General features: G+C 39.9%; 2 protein-coding genes across 2 annotated transcripts in view; both read left to right on the top strand.

Annotated features, from left to right (window-relative positions):
• The first annotated feature begins 3,331 nt into the window (after nucleotides 1-3,331).
• Nucleotides 3,332-12,419, top strand: LOC138056811 (uncharacterized). Its single transcript, XM_068902709.1, has 8 exons — nucleotides 3,332-3,904; nucleotides 5,455-5,762; nucleotides 6,855-6,972; nucleotides 8,855-9,155; nucleotides 9,862-9,893; nucleotides 10,429-10,727; nucleotides 10,835-10,904; nucleotides 11,501-12,419. The coding sequence occupies exons 1-8, from the start codon at nucleotides 3,550-3,552 to the stop codon at nucleotides 11,812-11,814; spliced, it is 1,797 nt and encodes a 598-aa protein (XP_068758810.1). The 5' UTR covers nucleotides 3,332-3,549; the 3' UTR covers nucleotides 11,815-12,419.
• A 2,152-nt stretch (nucleotides 12,420-14,571) lies between these two features.
• LOC138056809 (uncharacterized) overlaps nucleotides 14,572-20,668 on the top strand; it is a 7,846-nt gene continuing 1,749 nt past the window's right edge. Inside the window, exons 1-3 of the mRNA XM_068902708.1 lie at nucleotides 14,572-14,833; nucleotides 17,487-19,062; nucleotides 19,426-19,457. Of these exons, the coding sequence (XP_068758809.1) occupies nucleotides 14,731-14,833; nucleotides 17,487-19,062; nucleotides 19,426-19,457 (1,711 nt within the window). The 5' untranslated portion in view covers nucleotides 14,572-14,730. The remainder of the gene's footprint in view (nucleotides 14,834-17,486; nucleotides 19,063-19,425; nucleotides 19,458-20,668) is intronic.

Raw genomic sequence — 20,668 nt, 5'->3', positions numbered from 1 at the left:
GGTCACTCAAAAAAAAAAGCGTGAGAGAATTTTATAATCATTCACTTTTCATCGTTGTTGAACGTGTGAGTGTAAATTCATGAAAAAGATAAGAAAACGCCAGCGTGGATATAGAATGACTTTGCAGAGTACCTTGCTTAGTTTCCCTCGGCATAAGTGGATGATGGCGAAAACGCAACTGAAATGCGTTGGTTTGGACGAGGCCCAGTTCCCTACATTCGCGGCTTGAGTCACTTATAGACGAACTCATGTAAGGTAGTTTTACTTGTCGGCTGTGGCCGGAGTAAAGATTATTGAATACTGAAAGCGACTAGCAAAGCTATTTGACAAGGGTATTGAATATATTAAACTAAACGAAGTAATAATTTTTATTGAATTTGGGATTCGGAATATTATTTATAGACCGAATATATAAATGGCGGCCAAAAAATATTATTTTGTTTATGTGCTAATTAGACTCACTAGCCTCGTTTGCATTGGACAAAATACAAAAGAAATGTTGCTTGAGAGCGAGGCTAAAGTGAGTCTAATTAGCACAAAAACAAAAGAATACATTTTAGGCACCCATTTATGCATTCGGTCTACGAAACAGAACTGATCATGAAACTGATCAAGACACTTTCGTTTTGTAGGTTCCGGAACATCAAAAGCGGAAACATTAGGGCAGAGGATCCCAGACACTATAATGATCTTTGCAAAAAGTTGTTTTTATTTGGACTTTACGAGAAAGAGATAATCAATTACCAAGGTAGGCTCTCCAGCATCCAGCCAAATGGACAGGAGCAAGAGTGATATGTCATCGTAAGTACTGGTTAATATAGTATTAGTATCAGCCAACTAGTGGACTAATGCAAATCCTGCATTTTAATTGGTTACGCTACTAGAGGACTATTAGACACACATTTCAAAAACACTGGTTTTTCTGAAAAACTGGCCTACAGATTTTGTTGAATTTTAAATATTTTAGAGATTATTTTTAACATTATCTGGTAACGGTAAATGATTTTTTTTTTTTCAAGAAAGACACTATATGATGATTTTAAGGCTCAAAGAAATGGTAATACCGTTGCCATGGTAACGTTATTTTCGAGGAAAATATAGTGTGAGCCTGATTAGCCAAATTACGTCTTGATATGATTACCCTAACTGCGTCTAAGGACACAATATGTTTATTTGTTTGAAAAAAAGGTGAAGAAGCTATTTCAGTCCCAAAAAACACCTGCTCTGCAGGCTACATCGGCTTCGCCTCATAGGCTATTGACCCGTAGCCCTTGCGGGCTACAGGTCTAATTGTTAAAGAGACCAAATGGCTCTGAATCCTCCGCGTGACTGTTCAAAAGTAGTATCATCTTGTCCTTTTACACACAGTTGTTAACAACGAGTATAAAGAATTGCTATTCAGGTCCCTGCCGGCTTCCCTTCAAAAAGACTTGAGGAGGAAGTGGGTGCGGACTTTCGCTTTCCATTTGGAATCAAAATGGCGGAAATACGACACCAAAAGCAATCTCAGAAGTCTCGCAGTCTGAAACAAAGTCAACGCAACCTGTATAAGCAATTTCTCTTATACACAGGTGGGCTTCTTCATCGTGTTTGAAGACACGCCTGTTGGCAGAGAATGGGATATCGTGTATATATGAGTCAGGGATGGCCTAGGCCTTGGGGTGCGAGGATGGCGCAGTGGTGGTGAGAGCACTCGCCTCCCACCAACGTGGCCCGGGTTCGATTCCCAGACTCGGCATCATATGTGGGTTGAGTTTGTTGGTTCTCTACTCTGCACCGAGAGGTTTTCTCCGGGTACTCCGGTTCAGTCCCCTCTCCTCAAAAACCAACATTTGACTTGATTTGCGTTAATTGTTAATTTCAGTTTAGAGTGTCTCCAATTAGTGCTCCAGCGCTAGAACGACTAGACACTTGAATAAAGTTCTTTTTTTTTCAATCCGGGACCATTAGTATACGCTTATATATATTAGATCTAAGTATGTCTTTTAAAAGCTTGCTAGATGTAGTGTAGGCGCAGTTTTGAATTACGGTAGTGACTGCTTCCCTCCGTATTACTTTTACAACGCACGAAGTGCTGCCTTTTATCCATTGAGGGGTAAATTACCATAATACTTAACAAAACCCGACTGCGTGAGAAAAACCACAGTTTTTGTTGTTTATCAAAACAAAAGTGTCGATCCGTATTATGGAGTCTTGACTCTGATTGTGCCTTCCAAAACAAATGAACAACTTTGTTCTTTACAAATTCATATCTTTTGAAACCAAACACTTTTTTTTTGGTTTCAACCCACAATAACTAACGAAGTACGTAATTATTTACAGGCTGTGAGTAAACATTCAAACATCATAATTAAATGTTAGCGAAAAAAGTGTTTGTTGTGTTCATTTTTTTGTTTTTTTGTGAAATTTAAAGTTTGGTGCGTGAGGATGTCGAAAATGTTTTGACATCACAGATAGGAAGTTTTAGAATGTGCAAGAATCTTATCAGCGCTTTCCAAACGTACTGCCTCAAGATGAAGAGGTGGAAACACTTGAGAAGCTCGCTCATTTGATCAAGTCACGGAACATTAGTACGATTAGCCTTGCTGTAACCACCCAAGCGCACGCGAACCATATTTTGACATTGTATCTACTACTTTGAATAAGCTTATCCTTCTATAAAGCACTTTTGTTTTTGCAACGTGATGTTTTGAGTTCAGGGAAAAAAAGTCACTTTTAACATTCGAAAAAAAATTCAGCAGAAGAATGATAATTGCTCTCGACTTTCGTTTTCTTCCAAGTCGCGAGGACTGAATGAAAGTCTGCGTCATCTCTATTTATTGGAGATAAGCTGTTTAATTAAACATTTGTATTTTATGTCTATCAGGTATTAAGCGAGCCGTGATTGGTCAGTTTAGCCGGAGATATTTAAGTATATTTATTCAGCCCACTTGACTTTGTCGTACACTCTCCTGCAAATTCTATTTGCAAAGAGATAAAGCGAAATATCTCACTTCGTTTTCTCGGCTCAAGCAGCACAAGAAGTGGTTTCACACTACGTAAAATGATTACAACGTGATTCCGACGAATCAAAAATCATCACTTTGACACTGATCTGGTATTTCTTTCGTTACTCACTGAGACTTGCGTTTTGGCATTGCTCGTGAAAAATCCAGAAACTTCTTGTTTGGTCTAATTTCGCAAGTCCTGGTGTCAAATAGAATTGGTGTCTACGCGTTAAAGAGTAATTCTGGGCTCTTCTTTTCGAAATCAATTGGGTTCAACTCTTTGCCTTCTTTGAAATTGAAAGTTTGTAAGAAAACCCCAAAAAGATATCAAATTATTTTGTTTTGCTTTTAGGCGGGGTCTAAACGAGACGAAACGTGTAAGTTATCGAATTTCTAAATTCCCTGCCCAGTTTAGCTCAAACACACAAAGGAGAACAGATAAACATAAGGCTACCTATGACCGCAAAGCACTCGTTAAGAAAAGCCGATTACCGAGAAGCGTTCAGTTACTGGCACTGTCGGTGGTTTCCTGCACGTTTTAATTTATAACCACGGCTAACACATGGGCTCGTGTCGCATAGTATTAAATCGACCGATCGAAATGTCGCGAAAACTTCTTAATCATTCCTTGCAATTAATCGTCGTCCTCGCCATTTTTCTCGCCGATGTTGGAAGCAGCTCATTTAATATTTCAAGACATACGACGGGGGATGTTTTTCAGAACGCGAACTCTTCAAAATCATGCAACGAGAGTGGAGCTTCTTGTGTTTTCGACGGAAAGAAGTCGCCGTTTTGCGGAATCAACTGTTGCAGTTGTATTTGTCCCAACCGAATGCCGACTTATCTTCTCAGGAACAGAAATTGTACCTCAGAAGACCAGTTGATGTCTATCTTGAAAATTCAGAGCTCTAAACAAGGTAAGATAGCCTAAGGATACTACAAAGCGGCAAAGATTTGGCCAGAGACGGCGCCATAGCAGGCATTTTGTCTAGATAGTGTCTCCCCGACCGAGTAAACTAGGTTCGCGTTGTTCATTCTACCAGAAAATCCGTTCTCCCAGTTATTAATAATAAATTTCTTGCCCAAAATGTTCTGAAAAGCAAAAAAAAAAAAAAACATTCAGCGATATTTGCGCGTGAAAAACAAGAAATTTGTATGACAGATCTTTGACCTCGTACAATAAGAGAGATCACATTGAATTCACCAGATCGTTAAAAAATCGCAAGGTTTTGAGCCCTTCTGTAAACTTGTCTTTTTACCGGCAAGAATATTTGTAGGTTTAACAAAACACTTAAATATTTAAAAGGATATTCAGCAGGTAAATCGTCCTTAAGGCCTCTTAGCCTCTTTGACAGTTGGTTACGTTGGCCGACTATCAAAGTAAAGCTTAAGATTTTGAGGTCAATCTTCGAATTCTGCGCCTGTAAACTAGGGACTCATTTCTTGCACCGTTCTTTTCTTCGATTTGTTTTTTGTTACCTGTATTGAAACTTGTGTTTTAGCGTTAAATAATTCGATACACTTTCAGGAAATTCGTGACAGATAGCACAGCCTTGTATCACTGAACCTTCTCCTCAAGACAAGGTCGCTAGTAATGATTGTCATGTTGGATAAATAATTGAGATTTCAATCATCACGGCTTTGTGATGGATAAATTGTGTTGTACACACGCAGAAAGGAGTTTGTTTGACCGGCGAAATGTAAAATTGAAATGTATTCTGTGTGTTGCAAATTGTCACACATTTAAACAGATTCGCATCCTGAGGGGTCATTCTCTGTCATTCCTCAGTCAAACATATTTTAAAACGTGGAATTTCTTGCGGAAATCTTAATTGATATGCTACTCATCATTTGTTTTGGGCGGATAAGATTAATTATTATCAGAAGCGTCGGAAAACTCGTATCGACAAATTACACACAAAACAAATGTATCTAAGATTTTAAAGTAATTCGCGTTGTGTTTTTTGTCTGATTGCTTCAAAATGTCTCATCTCTGCGTCGTTATCACGGTCAGAGAGGCACAGGGCCTGCCCACTGCTGTAGAGCTCGCTAAGACTCGCTCTTTAGTGCTGTGTTTCGTTGTGGCAAAAAACTGAGGTATTTGGGCGATGTTTCCGCCCTCCCCTGCGGCGGATATGCCACAGACCAGATCCCATGAGAACACCTTTCTTCATTAATCGATAACTTTGTCATTCGGGAAGGAAGCGCGGATAGGTCGTTTTTTTTTTTTCATCTTTCAATGATTCCTGCGTGCGTATTGACATAATTTTTTGCCCTATTATTTTCTGGCCCTGGCCCTCGGTCAATCAAGTAATATGTTCGCAAATTTCCGTTATTCGTAGCACCCTATTAAAAACAGCTGTCTCTTTTTGCCAACAAAGAGTCCTGCGCAAGCAAAATGAGCTACATCTGCTGTTTGTACGGTTGTTGCTTCACACATCGACTTTAAATTTCATAATATTCCTAGGTTGTGATCACCGCATGGTTGTCGCGGAATCGCACCTTCAGTGTCAGAAAGAAGTCCTTTCAACATTGAACACCTTAAATCCAGGAAACAAAACCTTGTATTTATGTCCATGGAATAAAGGCTTTGCCAGGGCTCTCCTTCACTTTCGACTTGTAAAGGACCTCCATACGTGCGAGATTGTTCCCGAGGAATCACTTTATCTGAACAGAAGCTGGCAACATCGTTTGCATCATAATCAAGCTCTTTCCAAACTGAATGTTAAAATTGAAGAAGATCCTGCTGTGGCCAGTGACCGGCTTTCTCTCGAGGTGAGTGATTGTTAATCTCCGACCAAACAGAAAAACCTTAAATAACAATGACCACAACCAGGTTTTCTGAGCCCGCGAGACTGCGCATCCCCAGCAAACCATTGTTTTAACGAAAACCGCTGGTCAGCACCCTAGTTCTGGTCATTGCTGTCTAAGGTCTTCCCATTGATCAACCTCGTTCCCAGAGTCTCCGCTAAAGGAGGCAGAGAAGAGAGAACCTGAGAACGAGTCAAGAAATTGCTGCGATTAAAGACGGTCCCTACTTTACTGAACATACGGGTAAAGCAGATCTTAACAAGAATTATTGAAATCCAAAAAGAAAATTGGGAGTAACCACGCATTTTTCGAATATTATTTCTTTATGGCGCATGCTCTGTTACTTCTGTTTTCTTCAGGAGTCCTGAGTACTAGAATGAATCCGGATACGTTTTGGATACGTGTGTACGGGCAAATTCGATTTGAATACGGTACTTGTGGATGGGAATATATTTGAATCCGGAAAGAAAAAGTTGCGGATTCAAAAATATCCGGATACGTGCAGAGCCTTAGTTGTAAGTGTCAATTAATAGTACCGTAAACACCGGCGTATAAGCCGCACCTTTTTGCTCAAAATTTTCGCATCAAATCGGGGATGCGGCTTATCTGCGAGAACATCTAGACACCATGTCGTAAATTTGCATAAATTAACAAGTTAAGCAAAAATTCTAGTGAGTGAGTTAATACGCGGGTTGACACGTGCAAGAAACTTGAAGAAAGAGTGCATTTACATGTGAGACATCTTTGTCAAGACTCCACTTTTTATTTATTTTAATTTCTTTTAAAGTTTTTTTTTCCAAAATCTAAGTTGCTAAACTCGGGGTGCGGCTTATCTGCGAGTGCGGCTTATACACCGGTGTTTACGGTACTTAACTTTTAGATGTGGTCACTGAAAAATCACGTGATCTCTAATTTTATGTAAACAGTTGACCACACCTATCAGCAACGAGCAACTGTTTTCATAAGGAAATGAGAGGCAATTTATGAATTTAATTTGCTTAAGATCTTGGTAAACAACACAAACGCTAACGTTTTTATTCTGTTTTATTTGCATAGTGGTTCGCCGACATAGGAAAGAAATATGACGGACTCATTTTCTCGCTCAAGTTGAAGTGTCGTGGCAAAGGAGGAAATGAATTAAATTCTTGCGTACACTTCAAGAAGGGTGGATTCTGTAAGTACCGTACTGAAAAGAACCAAACACCTTGTACAGTATATTAAAAATCACCAAAGAAAAGTACTGCTTATTAGATTAACTAGTCACATCATAGGATTTTACCCACAGACGAAGAGTAGAACAACCTGTGTACAGGATAATGTAGGTTCGAGAATATGGCTTTAGTTATGATCACATTTATTACTACACAGTGTGCTCACCCTCTTCTATATGATGAGCTCAGGACTTCGAAAGAGTTCCTATTACCTTACTTTCACAGTCTTTGGTGGGAATCTGTAGATTACAGGTGTTATGTTTTACTAACCAATGGACTTGAACTTGATTTATTAAGAACATGATTACGTCATAACAGAACTGTTACCGCTTGATTTCTCGAAAACAATGTGTAAAAAGATAATTGTTGAACACGGTTTTCGTATATTACGTTATTGCAATTGCTACGCCTGGTGATTGGGTTTAAAAATTTCGCTCAGTTTATCAACCAATGAGAACTTCTCATTGGTTGAGGAAAACCAGCTACTTGCACGCGCAATTTTTCCCTCGCTTTGAGCTACGAATTTGGATTGGTTCATTGCAGTGTTTGTACCTGCTGTGATTGGTCGAAGCAATTTGCTTAGGTATTTGTTTTACGATCTATCCAAATAAGGTTTCGGGTAATGGAGCCAACCTCGGCTGTTTCCACTTGCCTTATCCTTAATTACTTCCGGATCTCACACACCCTTATCGAGTGATTACCAACGAGAACGTCGTCTAAAAATATTAGAGAGCTTAAGTACCGCGTTTTTGACACTCGAACGGCAACCGGAAGAGAACATTTCCCGTGCCAGGGCAGTGGTGTCTCCCAGATTTTTATACCAATCATTTCCAATGGAGAAAAGATACTTAGCATTGTAAATGTGGTTGTTTGAAGACAAGTTAAAAGGGAAAACAGCTCACTTTGGGTTGCTGTCCGCCTCTAGAAACGCGGTGCTTAATCTCCCTATCGTTTCCCGTTATTGTAATAGGGAGCCTAAGGAAGCGCGTTTTTGAGAAGCGGACGGCAACCGGAAGTGAGCTGTTTTCCCTTTCAACTCGCCTTCACACAACCACATTTACATTGCAAAGTATCTTTTGTTCATTGGGGATGATTAATCTAAAAAATCTGCGAGACACCGCTGGCCTGGCACGCGAAATGTTCTCTTCCGGTTGCCGTCCGCGTCTCAAAAACGCGCGTGCTTAAGTTTCCTGGTAACTTAGTTATAACCCCAAGTCTTTCGGAATGGAAAGTGTGTATCAACATTGCAAGAATAAAACTGGCATGAATTGTGTGGTTGTTTGGGGAGAAAATTAAAAATATTTCGTCATGTTCTCACGTCCTCTACACAACCTCTAATTTGGTCAATTCACGTCGTTGTTAGGACGAGGACGGCAAAGAGATGTATGAAAATGAAAAACGCACGTGCAGGGCGCGCAGAGCTTTTGTTTTTGCTCACTAGAGCTATTGTTTTGTGGAGTTCTCTTAGCTGTCGTTGTCGTCCTTGTGTAAGCTCCCTATTTGGGAGCTTTAGCAAAGACAACGATGACGTCAACGAGAGTGTCACAATTTTGCGTATTTAGTGGCCAAAGACAAAGCGCCGCTCATAACGTTTTCATTCCTGAGGGGCTTCCATACCTTTCTCACATTAAAAAACTTGGAATAGTCGTGAAGTGATTACAATATTTTGAGATGACGTTCTCGTTCCCGTTTCCGTCGTCGTTGCTAAAGCTCTCTATTGTCTGTAATCAGTGGACGCTTTCTAGGTGGGTGCTTGAATTGACTACTCGTGGCAGCTCCTTTTACACCGAGATAACCTGAAGTTAGTCGACTCAAATTCAATTCTTTTTTTTATTAATTCCATAGTTACTGACGTCAAACCAACTTCACAGGCACCGATATCATCAAAAAGAAACCACACTCAAAATATCACTATTGGATATAGAACAGAAAAAACGACAACCACTGCGTTATTGGAAACGGAACAATCTACATTGCCAAACATGCTTCTGACAACATTTTCTGCCGACAGTGGTGTAGTTGTTTTGTCATCTTCAAACCAACCCAAAGTCAGCCTTATTGTTGTCATTCTAGCAGCGTTGTCTGGTGTTTTGTTCGGATTTTTAGCTCTGCTGGCAGTGTTTTTGCTTCTTTGGAGACGTAGAAGGTATGCAACTTTTTCCAGTGACTTGAAATTGAAGGGATCTAAAATACTTTAGTGCATTTCCTACATGTGCATTGCATTATTCTCCACAATGATTTGAGGCCATTTTTGACCGCATATATTCGCTTGCATATTGTATGTTGTGCCAGAAGCTCATGACTTGTGCCGACCTGGGTTTTTTTAGTTTGAAAATCTCGTTATTTGTATGTAACGTTGCTCGCGCATTTTCCCGTGCGTGCAGCATCGATCTTATTTTGGTCCTTATTTGGGCATAAAATTGGTGTTCTATAATCCCCAGCAGTTGCATGTTATAGATGGTTTTCACTCACGTGACTTGGCGGCCATAACAACAAAACAATACAAAATGTATTTATGGAATCTGCATAAAAATAGAGTTTGGTTCCCAAAGGAGAGAACGTCCATTGCTCTTGTACACCAACATGGCCAATGTGACGTCACGTGAAAACGATCTATACGCTTTAAGGTCATGTGCTTCTGGTTGTGCCTAATCACACTATTAAGTTCATTATCCACGTGCATCGACATGACATCACAGTTGCACCGATCGGCATGTACTTGCAAGTTGCAATTTCGCTTACTTGTCGTGTGCACACAAGTCTTCTCAGAATACAATTTCAAAACGTCTGCAGGAAAATATACTTATTTTCTAATAACATTATGATATTTTTTCTTAACCTTTCATGATCAGGCAATTTGAAGTAGGAAAAGAAGGCAATAACGGTAAGTTTTATAACAAACAGAATTTATCAATGAAACTCTTTCGTAAAATTTAATGGTCCTCTTCGAGTTGTTTGCTAACCTCTTTGATAAAAATCCATGTGACCTTAGTTTGTTTGTTCTCTACTCTACTGGGAAGGGTTATTTCCTCCGGGTGCTCCCGTTTTCCCCTCTCCTCAAAAACCTATTTGATATGTGATGATTTGATTTCTGTACAGCGGTGTCCCCAATTAGTTCCCAAGGGGCCTGGGCTAAATACACTTGATACTTAAGTAAGCTCATCATGATCATCAGAAATGATCAGTGTTGAGATAATATAGGCCTCTGTCATAATGGCGGTCAGATAAAATATTCTTCGGTTTTAATGCTAATAAGCCTTTCTAGCCTCGCTACAACAGGCAAATTTCAAAAGAATTTTTGTTTCAAAGTGATACCAGTAGGTCTAATTAACATAAATACAAAAAAATGTTAAGGTGGTCGCCATTTATTAAATTGGTCTATAGTAAATGTTGATTCCTTTTTTTCCTTTTTTGAACAGCAAGCAATCCTTTTTATGCGCGCGGTGCTTCAGACACGCTGAAAATGGAAAATATTGAAAAGGCAAACGGCCAAAGTGCGGAGGAATGCCTCGATTATCAGCCCTTGGTAGAAAATACGAAGCCAACTGAACGAAAGGATAGTCTGCCAGGTTACCTTACTCTTTCTGCAGACCCAAGATTCAATCAGCGACAGCCTTCAAATCGAGGCATTCGATCGTCCAATTATCTTAGTTTATTCAAGGACTGCCCTGAAGACGCAAGAGAGTATCAAACATTGATGAAAGATACTGAACCAGTGGTAAGGACCAAGGATTTACGTTCAGTTTGTAGACGTTATGTCCAACGAAGGCTTCTCATACAAATGCTTGGATTCGTTTGCTTAAATAGATGTCTTTTTTATCTCAGAAATTAGAGATCGCCAATGAAGACAAAATCCCGGACTATGCGGAGATTGAAGAACGCACCGATAGCGAAGGTATGTTTTCTTCTGATTCGGGTGTTGTTCGGGGATTCGATTTGTATTTTTGTTACTACACTCGGCGAGGGTGTACAAACACAGCTTAGGAGATCATTTTCTTGATCATCGCATCATCGTCATATCATCATGTATCTTTCTTTACCCTCGAATTTTGGAGTAGCTTGGTGTAGCAAATTTCTCCGAGCATTTACCCTCCCAACATCACAGAAGACAGACCGGGAACTACATGCCCTACTCTTTTCGACAAGTGTGTGGGTTTTTTTACGTCCCACAGGATTATGAACATAGAAGACGGGACCTCCGGCTTATCGTTCTTATCTGAGAAGACTAGAGAGTCTAACCATTTGCAGATGTAATTACAAAGGCAGCACTTTCTCCTCAGTTATTTAAAGACCCTGCTGAGTGTTGGTCCGGCCGGAGTTGAACTCATGACCTCCCGCGTGACAGCCCGGTGCTCAACCAACTGAGCCACTGGTGCGCGGTCATCGTCATCATCATCGTGGAGGATGGCTGAATAATATTTCAGTCCATAATAAGAGTCACCTAAACACCTCACATCTAATATTTTTCCTCCCGTTTCTTTGCCTTTTCAGATTCATCTTATTCTTCGGATTCCGAAGATTATGAAGAACCTCCCGTTATAGATCCCAATAAAAGGAAGAAGCTTTTGCAATCAGGAAAGCGAAGATTAAATAATTTATCGTCAGGCGGATACGACTATGACGAACCGGAGGGCATTATAGTGATATCTGATTCCGAAGGCGACCCGAAAGAGAAGGGAATAACAGATAATAGAGACTTTCATGATTATGCAGACCCGGACGAAACCGATGAAAATAACGTCAACTGTTGCGTGACTCGCACCGAGGACCTTCCGTGTTACCATGACTACGACGATCCCGAGTAGCATGTTTCGTAACCCGGTGCGTGAGTTGTGTTGCGCATGCGGTGTTACGTCTTATAGTTGTGTTGTCTATCGCATGCATGAAACATTCTGAAATTAAACCTGTGATAGACCTCACTGATAGAAAAGTAGCGCGCAAGGACATGTCTGTACCGGTTAACAAGGGCGCAAAAAAAAAACATGCGCGGAAATAGAATAATAGATGCTGAGTGTGGTAGCAGGGGCAATAGCGGAAAAAATGACTTGTAGTGTTTGTGTAGCAAACACAAGATGCAAAGCACGAAAAGGCTGGACAACGAGAGACGAGCTCTTCAAAGACTATATCCAGTGAACGAGAACCAGAGGAAAATAACGAATAACAAGAAGACACTTATTAAAGCTGGCAATAGCGCTCAAGAATCATTCCTTTCCGCGCGTTTGGCAAGGGACGATTAAAAAAAAAAAAAGAAGAGGCGTTCTAGTCTTTTGTTTTTTTCAGTAAAAATGCATCGTTTTAGATGTCTAGAGTATAATTTAGTTATTAGTATATTTCGCCGGAGATAAATTTTCTTGGCTGGTATATCTTTGTATATATTTGACCATCGTAAAAAATAAACAACACGAAAGGCAGTGATGACGAAATTACTCAATTATTGTTGATAAATTCGAATTTATGTTTTCGCGAAGAGTAAGAAAGAGAACTATCACCAACACAAGCTATTTAATGTGGAACATCGCAGTCAATCATGAAGCATCTGTTACACCTGATGTTTGGCCGTCTTGGTTCAGAAAGAACCCAGACCTTTACAACCGAAACAAAAGTGCTGCGTCCTATTCTTTGAATGCCCCTGACGTCACGGCGGAAATGTTGGTGGAATAGAAAGAACAGTAGTGAAAAAGTCTTTTGGGGGATAGGGGTTGACAATACTGGTCAAAATACCAACGTGGTTGGAAAACAAAATACGTTTTATACTCTTTTTGATAATGTAAGGTTTTCTGATCTGGACGTTTTCCCTTTGTTTCTGATATCCATTTCGGGAATCCATTTTTGCATTAGGGTCGATTGGTTTTCGAAACCAAGACTACCAACGTCTTTAAATTTTCCTGGACATTAGTATCTCTGATGAAATGGTATATGAAATGAATCATATATGAACTGCGGATATGAAATCAAAGTGAAGCTATGATCTTCGCAGTTCGTTTGAATTTTTCTTCGCAGTTCTTCTGAATTTTTCAGGCTTCTCTATGCAATTGTAACTGATTGCGTTCATAACTGCGAAGATCATAACTTCACTTTGATTTCATATCCGCAGTTCATATATGATTCATTTCATCTACCATTTCATCACTGATTCATTCCTCACGGGACCATTAGAACCCACAAATGACCAGCTCCGAACGTCAGTGGCTTCATAGCTCAGTTGGTTAGAGCGTCGCACCGGAATCGCGAGGTCACGGGTTCAAACCCCGTTGAAGTCCTGAAATTTTTAGGCTTCTCTATGCAGTTGTAAAAATTGCGTTCATAACTGCGAAGATCATAGCTTCACTTGATTAGTATCTCTGTTGTTTGTCTGGTCTGTCTCGCACTTTGAGTGGATGTCATCCCCAGACAGGCTGTCACACATGACAAATCGCTCGATACAGAAAACCTATACAATATAGGACACTGCTACATGTATTACTAAGTCGTTGATGCAACCTTTCTCCTTGTTTTCCGCCACGATTAGACTGCTGGCAGTCAGGTCAGGCATAACTGTAGCTACGTAGTCAATCGTGTAGAACAAATACAATTGACCACAGTCGACATTTGTTGTGCGGTACCGTTGATTCGAAACATCGTCATATGTTGCTTACTTCCACATTGTCTTCGCGTGATCCAACCAATGGTTAGCGTTAGAGATGATAATTTTCCTTCGGTTTACTTAACTGAAACTTCGTCATCCCTCGTACATTTTCCGGCGCGGATTCACAGTCTTCGCGCACGGATAATATATGGTGAGCGTTAAAAAAGAGTGATATCTTTTTCGGGTTACTTCAACTATAGGAGTTCAGAGATGGAATTTCGAAAAGCATATATTTGGCGATGGCGTAAAAAAAGCATCGCTGTAAGATGCGGACAGAGTTCACTATATTGGTGCCATTTGCCCACTATTAGAAACGTCACACTTACGTCTGATTTCGACGATAGCGGATTTCGCATTCGATATCGTAGCGATACCACTTCTACCAACGGTTTCAGCTTTCGACATTCTGTACAAATCAAAATTGTGACTCGGCATCCCCTTACTGTGGTGTTACCCCTAACGCACTTAGATTATGGAGATTAGAGGGAGAAGTAAAGCCATCTGGAAGAAAGGACCGATACTCCTAGTATCGGTACTTTTTTGTATCGAAGTGATCGTATATTAGCTTTCTCAACGATATTGCAAAAAAAGTTTCCTTTCCAGGAGCTGTGATGGAAGTATTACAATGTTGCCTCCAGACAAAGAAGGTCGAATATTTTTCGTTAACTGTGTTTGTGAAACATATCACCGCAAACGTCGGCTTTAAAACAAAGGATTTCGGCCAAAGTTCGTAAGGATGTTCTTTTTCTACTAGTTCACTTTCATACGATTAGATCGATAATTGGAAAGATACCACCATGTTGATCAAGTTAGAGTTTTCAGTCATGTGTGACGATCACATATTTCATTCAGGAGTGTTTTGTCGCGTCAAAGTTCGCCTGCTGAAGTCCACTATAAGTTATAGCTTCTTCACATTCAAGGGTTCATTAAACTCAACATCACGGAAAAGATATTTTTGTCAGTCAGTCTTGTTCATATCTAGCTTGCTGCCGAACTAAGCTGAGCGGTACATCTCTTGGCGGAACACTAGCGCATCTCTTCTGCAAATCTAGTCCCGAAAATCATCGGAATAACCCAGTTGTACGGTCATTCAAAGATGGGATTCAAACGAGCCAGTTTACGAAGTCTTCTTGTTGCAGTCGTGATTCAAGCGATGGCTGTGAGATGCCAGAATACTACAGTGGCAACGAGTAATCCAGGTAAATCATTGTACAACAGATTAAAGTTCAATTTTACTTGTTTAGTTCACTAGTTTCCTCATTGATTATTTTGAATTTTTTTGTGTATGTCATTGCTTGAATAGTAGACAATTAATCAAAATTGAGGGAAATTGCTATCACATCATTGTGACAAAGGAAAATCTGTCGATCTTTTAAATAATAATGATAATAAACTTAACGTTGGTGCAAGAGCTTAAATTAGCGTGTTTCACTTGCTTTGAAGCTTTTGATAATTTTTTTCTAAACGTTAAAAAGGGGTGATATTGCTTACTTGGGTGTTATGGAAGATTACTGTACAATATAAAGTATGCAATATCTGTGTTAAGTGCATTCTTGTGTATTTAAAGTGAACTTGTGGCGACTTTAAAATATTAGAAAGCCGTTCCTACTGCATGGTTTGATGGCATAAAGAGTTTTACAGGTGTACATTTGCTTCTTAAGGTGTCATGTAATGGAAAAGGACAATTATTGATTTGTTCAGCCTCTTTATTGGCAGGAGCAAAAACCGGCGAATATTGACGCTATCTCATCTAATAAAATAGGGCTCTATTCTGGGGGTATTGGACAAACCACGTGCAATAGAAAAACATAATTAGCTGATATAGCCAAACCAATTTACCAAGTATTGAAGATATTGCAATGATTTGATCATCTTTTACGCATAAAACTTTGTCCTTCGTGCAACGATCACGTGTTGTTTGTCCTCAACACAGGCATTAGAGTCCACGGTGGACTTAATTTAGACCACAAATAATTTTGTACGATTCCTTCAAATAGAACCCATAATTTTTTTAGGATCTCGTGATTGTGTGCACAAAGTTAATTTGAGTGTACTTGGTTTTGTGCTCTCTTAAATTAGACAAGAGATTTCTTGATTTCCCATACTTAACTAACTATAAAAATTGCGATACTAGTAAAATATTTCTTAAAAACATTTTAAGATCAGAAAGTTTGCGAAAAAAACGACGACGTTTCGACGTTAGCTTAAGGACGGTGCCTAGTATTGTTATTGCGCATACGTTCTGCGCATCTCGAGATACTCGGATTTCCCATCGGTGATGCTTACTAATACAGGAATATTTTTGCGGTGTTTAAAACTATCCGAAAAAAGTAGATCTTAGTAAGTACTCTTGGTATCCAAAAAGAAACTGGGGGGTAACCATGCATTTTTGAGAGATAATTAAGTTTCAATTTGAGAAAGAACGCCATATATTGCTTTGTATTTTAAAATATTATTCATGAATTATCTTTGAAAAATGCGTGGTTACCCCCAATTTTCTTTTTGGATTTTAATAACACTTGTTAAGACTTACATTTCCTGCATAATCACACACCGGGGCAAAAATATTGTTAATTAGTAGGCACCGTCCTTAACTTTCTTATCAAGTCAAAAAGTGTTTCTAAGTTACAGTCTATAAATACTAATAATAAGTGATTAAACACGACGACGCACTATTAAGGGGTAGCTTCACGCTCTGCCTTTGTTCGAATTCATTCAAGTACGACTGATTAATTAGCTAAGATGGTGATCAAACAGCAGCAACACGGAGACGGAAGCGCTAAAATATATTTCTAGCGCGAGAGAAAGGGACTCGGGATTAAAAAAAGATCAACATATAATATTTTATGACATATTACGGGCACATTACCATAAGGGGTTTTTTTGTTGCGCAAATTATCACAGAGCTCGGTTTCGTCCTCAGTTGATTGATAAATCATTTGCATGTGTCTAAGGCACCACGACTTTTACAGTGTGTCTTCGTGTTTAAGAACGGTGTACTGACGTAAGAAGAAAGAAAAGGAATAAATTACACAAAACGTTTGGCACTTATGGAGTTCGTCTGGATATTTCAAGAAAGAGACATTTGATCTCAATTTTTTTTATAGTTAAATGTTTTCCCATACATTGTTACATCATTAAGTCTAATGGCTCTTAAACTAGAGATACCGTACGATTCTAGTTACATTTCAGTGTTTGTGGGTAATAAATTCAGTCAAGCCTGGACTCGAAGCTTTCGAAGAAAGCTCGCCTTTGAAATAACCTCCTTTATGAAAATGAAATGGTGCAAGAAAAACGCAAATTTGCTTCGTTTTGTTCACAGTAGGACTTTTTAAATAACGTCTTCGCGGTATGATTTTGTTATAAACGTCTAGCAATGAGCCAATCAGATAACTGGAAAATGCTATTATCAGTTATAATAAGTATGTTGCAAATAGAGCAATTACAGCGTATGCAGCTAAACTTCAAACACATTTTCATGGTTTCAATTTGAGTAAACTTTTCATTGACTTCATTCATTGCTAAGTTAACATAGAGAGAACAGCACTTTTGTTTAAATTTGGCAGTAGAACTTAAAGGTCGTTTATGTCAATTTTGCCTACCAAATGATCCAACAAATTAGTAACAACTCCTGATATATCAAATTATCGAGTCCATCTTTTTAATATTACGAGCGTTTTCTCTGACTCCGTAATTTTCCTGTTAAAGCTGTTAAGGTCGTTAAGTTAACCATTCGAGCTTGCCTTTACAAAAAAGCCACACGACTTCGTGTCAAACAGAAAGAACAGAGGTCAAATGCAACGCTTTAGTAAAAGTCTCAATTTAAGCGAGGCTTTCTCATCATCATTTTAGGAAAAGAAATTACAAATCGACCCTTCCTTGAAACAAGAGCAACAACTCAAGTTAGCGAAGAAGAGAAAGTAGAAGCAACACCAACAGCAGCAGCATCAGAAGAAGACAAACCAACAATTGAATTACAAATGACAACACGGATATCGGCTTCACTAACAGCAGAAGAAAAAACTAAACATAAAATGGCAGCCAGTAGCTCTGTCGCAGTGCTAAATAAAGAAATCGTTACAAAGATGATGCCATATCCTTTTGACACACATGCCAAAGAGTTGTTGACGTCATCAGAATCCATGACAATTTTTGGTGCCAACTCTAAAGACTTAAATCAAGTGATAAAAACAGAAACTGCTCAGATCACAGCTTCGAAGTCTAAGCCCCTTAAACTAGTATTTGCTTCCGTGACGGCATCGGAAAAGGAAGTATGGAGGTCGGACTCCCTGAAACCAGAAATAGCTTCTCAAATTGTGGCTTGGAGGCCGGTTGATTCATCATCATCTTCCATAGGAGCTTTTGTATCATCCAGCGGAAGTGTACTGCGCCATGAAGCGAAGATTGCTTCCTTGGACTCTCGAACGAAGGCAATGATGACGTCACCTATATCTGTTACGACATCAGTGATCGTACCAGCTACAATTCCTTACGAAGAAAAGACCTCCACTTATTTAGTAGCAACAGAAACCTCACAGCAAATTGTGCCTTCTTCTTCATCGAAACGAGTCTTACCCTTAAGCTCGGAGGACCACAGGATGTCATCTCCGACAGAAGTTCTTTCACCACCACGAGGAAGTCCTGAAGAAACAAAGGGAAGCGGAATGATGTTTACTCCTACAACGAGTGCTTCGGCAACATCTCAATCTTTTCATGCTGTGTCAACGTTTGACGAAGTAAAATCGAAAGTGGTTGAACATTTATCTAAACACGCAAAAATCATTGCGACGCTGCAGCCTACAAAAGCGACTTTAACATCGCCTTATTTAACGCCGTCGTTACAAATTTCACGATCTGTGTCGTCATTTAAAACACTGAGATCATCACCCAATGTTGCTGGTTTGCCTTTTTTGATAACCACAGCTATTAAGGCCGTTAAGTCCACTCTAATGTTGTCCTCATCTCATCTTGCAGATGAGATGACATCTTCTGCTTCAGTTGCGACATCATCCACAGAAATGTCACTAACGCCAACAAAAATGACGGTTGCCACGACAGAAGCCGTGATGACATCATCACCAAACAGCCCTTCAAATGCCGTGGTAACATCGACTGCAAATACTGAAGTTAAGCATACCTCATCGGAATCTCCATCGCATCAACCCACCCACACCAAAGAGCATGAAAAACCTCATCCAATCGACACCCACTCTAACGACACAGATGCTCCCTCCAACGTCACAAGTCATGGTGGAGAAAGGCCCACAATGGGTTCTCCCCAGGAACCTGATGTAGAAGAAACCTACACTGATCAACAGCAAGGTGTTGATGATAATTGGATAGTGTCTGTTATCGTGGTCTTTGCTCTGCTTGGTGGAATGTTAGTGTTCGTAGGTGTCTTTATCATAAAGGACAGAGCGAGAATCAGGTTTGTTGCATTCATCATTGTTATCAGTCAGTATAGTTTACGATTAATGGTTAGAAACACAGGTGGAAATCGAAAAGACAGAAACATATTTACATAGAGTTGTAGAGAGTGGCAGACAAACGGGTAGTAAGACAGCTAAATAGACGAGCTAAGAGGCAGACCTGGCAGACGGAAGTGGATCGGAAATTCGAGAGCTTCCACGAAGGACGACTCGGCAAATAGACGAAAGACGCGGTCGGATTTCTTAACCAACAGACTCACAGAAAAGCAACATACTGTGTCACGGACACAATGCCTCGCCTTTGAGGACTAATTTGCTCTTGAGCGTTTAATAAAGGTCTTTTTTATACCTTTGTTTTGTAGGAAAAGGAATCTGGGTGACAAGAAACGTCCAGGTAATTTTTACTTCACTGAAGAGGTAAAAAAAGCAAGGGAGAGTGCAACATGACGTATACATGTTGACAGAGATTATGTGATGAAAGAAAACTATTATCACGTATCCTACCTATAACACATTGGTTATTTAGCCTAGCCATGCTGATGAGGCCAAGCAAGGCCGAAACAGCTGTCCGTGGCATTCTCGTCACCAGAGCCTGCTCACTCCTCGTGCTAACATGAATGCACCAATTACAGACGCTTTTCACGAAAACCAATGAGACGACACGTTGTTTCAGGGTTCCCCAGAGCTCTTCTCTCCCTCAGTCAAGAGAAGAGCTCTGGGGTCGAGATTGCTGTCCATGGCTGCTAATTGACCAGGTGAAATGGGTTGGTGTTTGCGTCACCTTGCTTTTTTTATTGTAAGGACTTGAGGCCTAATTTATGCTGTGAAATCTGTTCAGATGCGGATGATTACCGTCGCATTGGCCTCCATTAAATTTTCGGGGCAGTCAAACCGCGGTAATACAGAACTGGATTTCTAAAAATTTATTGATATCCTGATCGATATCCTGATCGATATCAGATCGTTAACGGTATTTTCGATTAGTTCTCTCCTGAGTTAAGTATTTATAGTGGAGCACCATGGGTAAGAAAATATGGTAACCCATCTGTGCGAGACGTTTTGGTTTTGGTCACCCCTCCATGTAAGCTAATGGGGAGCTTACGAAACGACGACGCCGACTGCATCGACGACGCTACAAAACAATAGGTTTAGTGAGCAAAAACAATGGTTCTGCACGCTCTTCACGTGCGTTTTACATTTTGGTACATTTCTTTGACGTCATCTCCTAAATGACGCCGTGAAATGACCAAATTCAAGGTTCTGTGGAGGACGTTAACCTATGACGATCAATTTTCAGTTCTCTCTCTACGCTTCCAGCCCACTCATACCAGTTTAATTCCTCGACAGTTACTACACAAATTTAACGCGAAACGACATGAAATAGTTTCGTAGTGATATGAATGACGGGAACTTGTATTTTTAAATGAAGTCCTCGTAGCCGTCGTCCTCCTCGTTTCGTAAGCTCCCTAATGAGACCAGGGGCACGTTTCTCGAAAGTCCCGAATCTTTTCGGGCCCTTATCGGGTGTCACAATTCTTTCTGTAACTTATGAACGGAAGGATTTTAAGCTGTCAAACTTCGCAATCATTTTGCTTTTCGTTGTCT

This window comes from Montipora capricornis, chromosome 7, assembly GCF_036669925.1.
Source record: "Montipora capricornis isolate CH-2021 chromosome 7, ASM3666992v2, whole genome shotgun sequence".
Classification (NCBI taxonomy): domain Eukaryota; kingdom Metazoa; phylum Cnidaria; class Anthozoa; order Scleractinia; family Acroporidae; genus Montipora; species Montipora capricornis.
The sequence above is the reverse complement of the archived record's forward strand: the minus strand, read 5'-3'. Positions and strand labels throughout refer to the sequence as shown.

Excerpts from the sequence above, each read along its gene's own strand:
- LOC138056811 (XM_068902709.1), top strand. The coding sequence starts at position 3,550 with ATGGGCTCGTGTCGCATAGTATTAAATCGACCGATCGAAATGTCGCGA. Across the intron at positions 6,973-8,854 it reads CTTCAAGAAGGGTGGATTCT|TTACTGACGTCAAACCAACT; the intron begins GTAAGTACCGTA and ends TTAATTCCATAG. Across the intron at positions 10,905-11,500 it reads AGAACGCACCGATAGCGAAG|ATTCATCTTATTCTTCGGAT; the intron begins GTATGTTTTCTT and ends TTGCCTTTTCAG.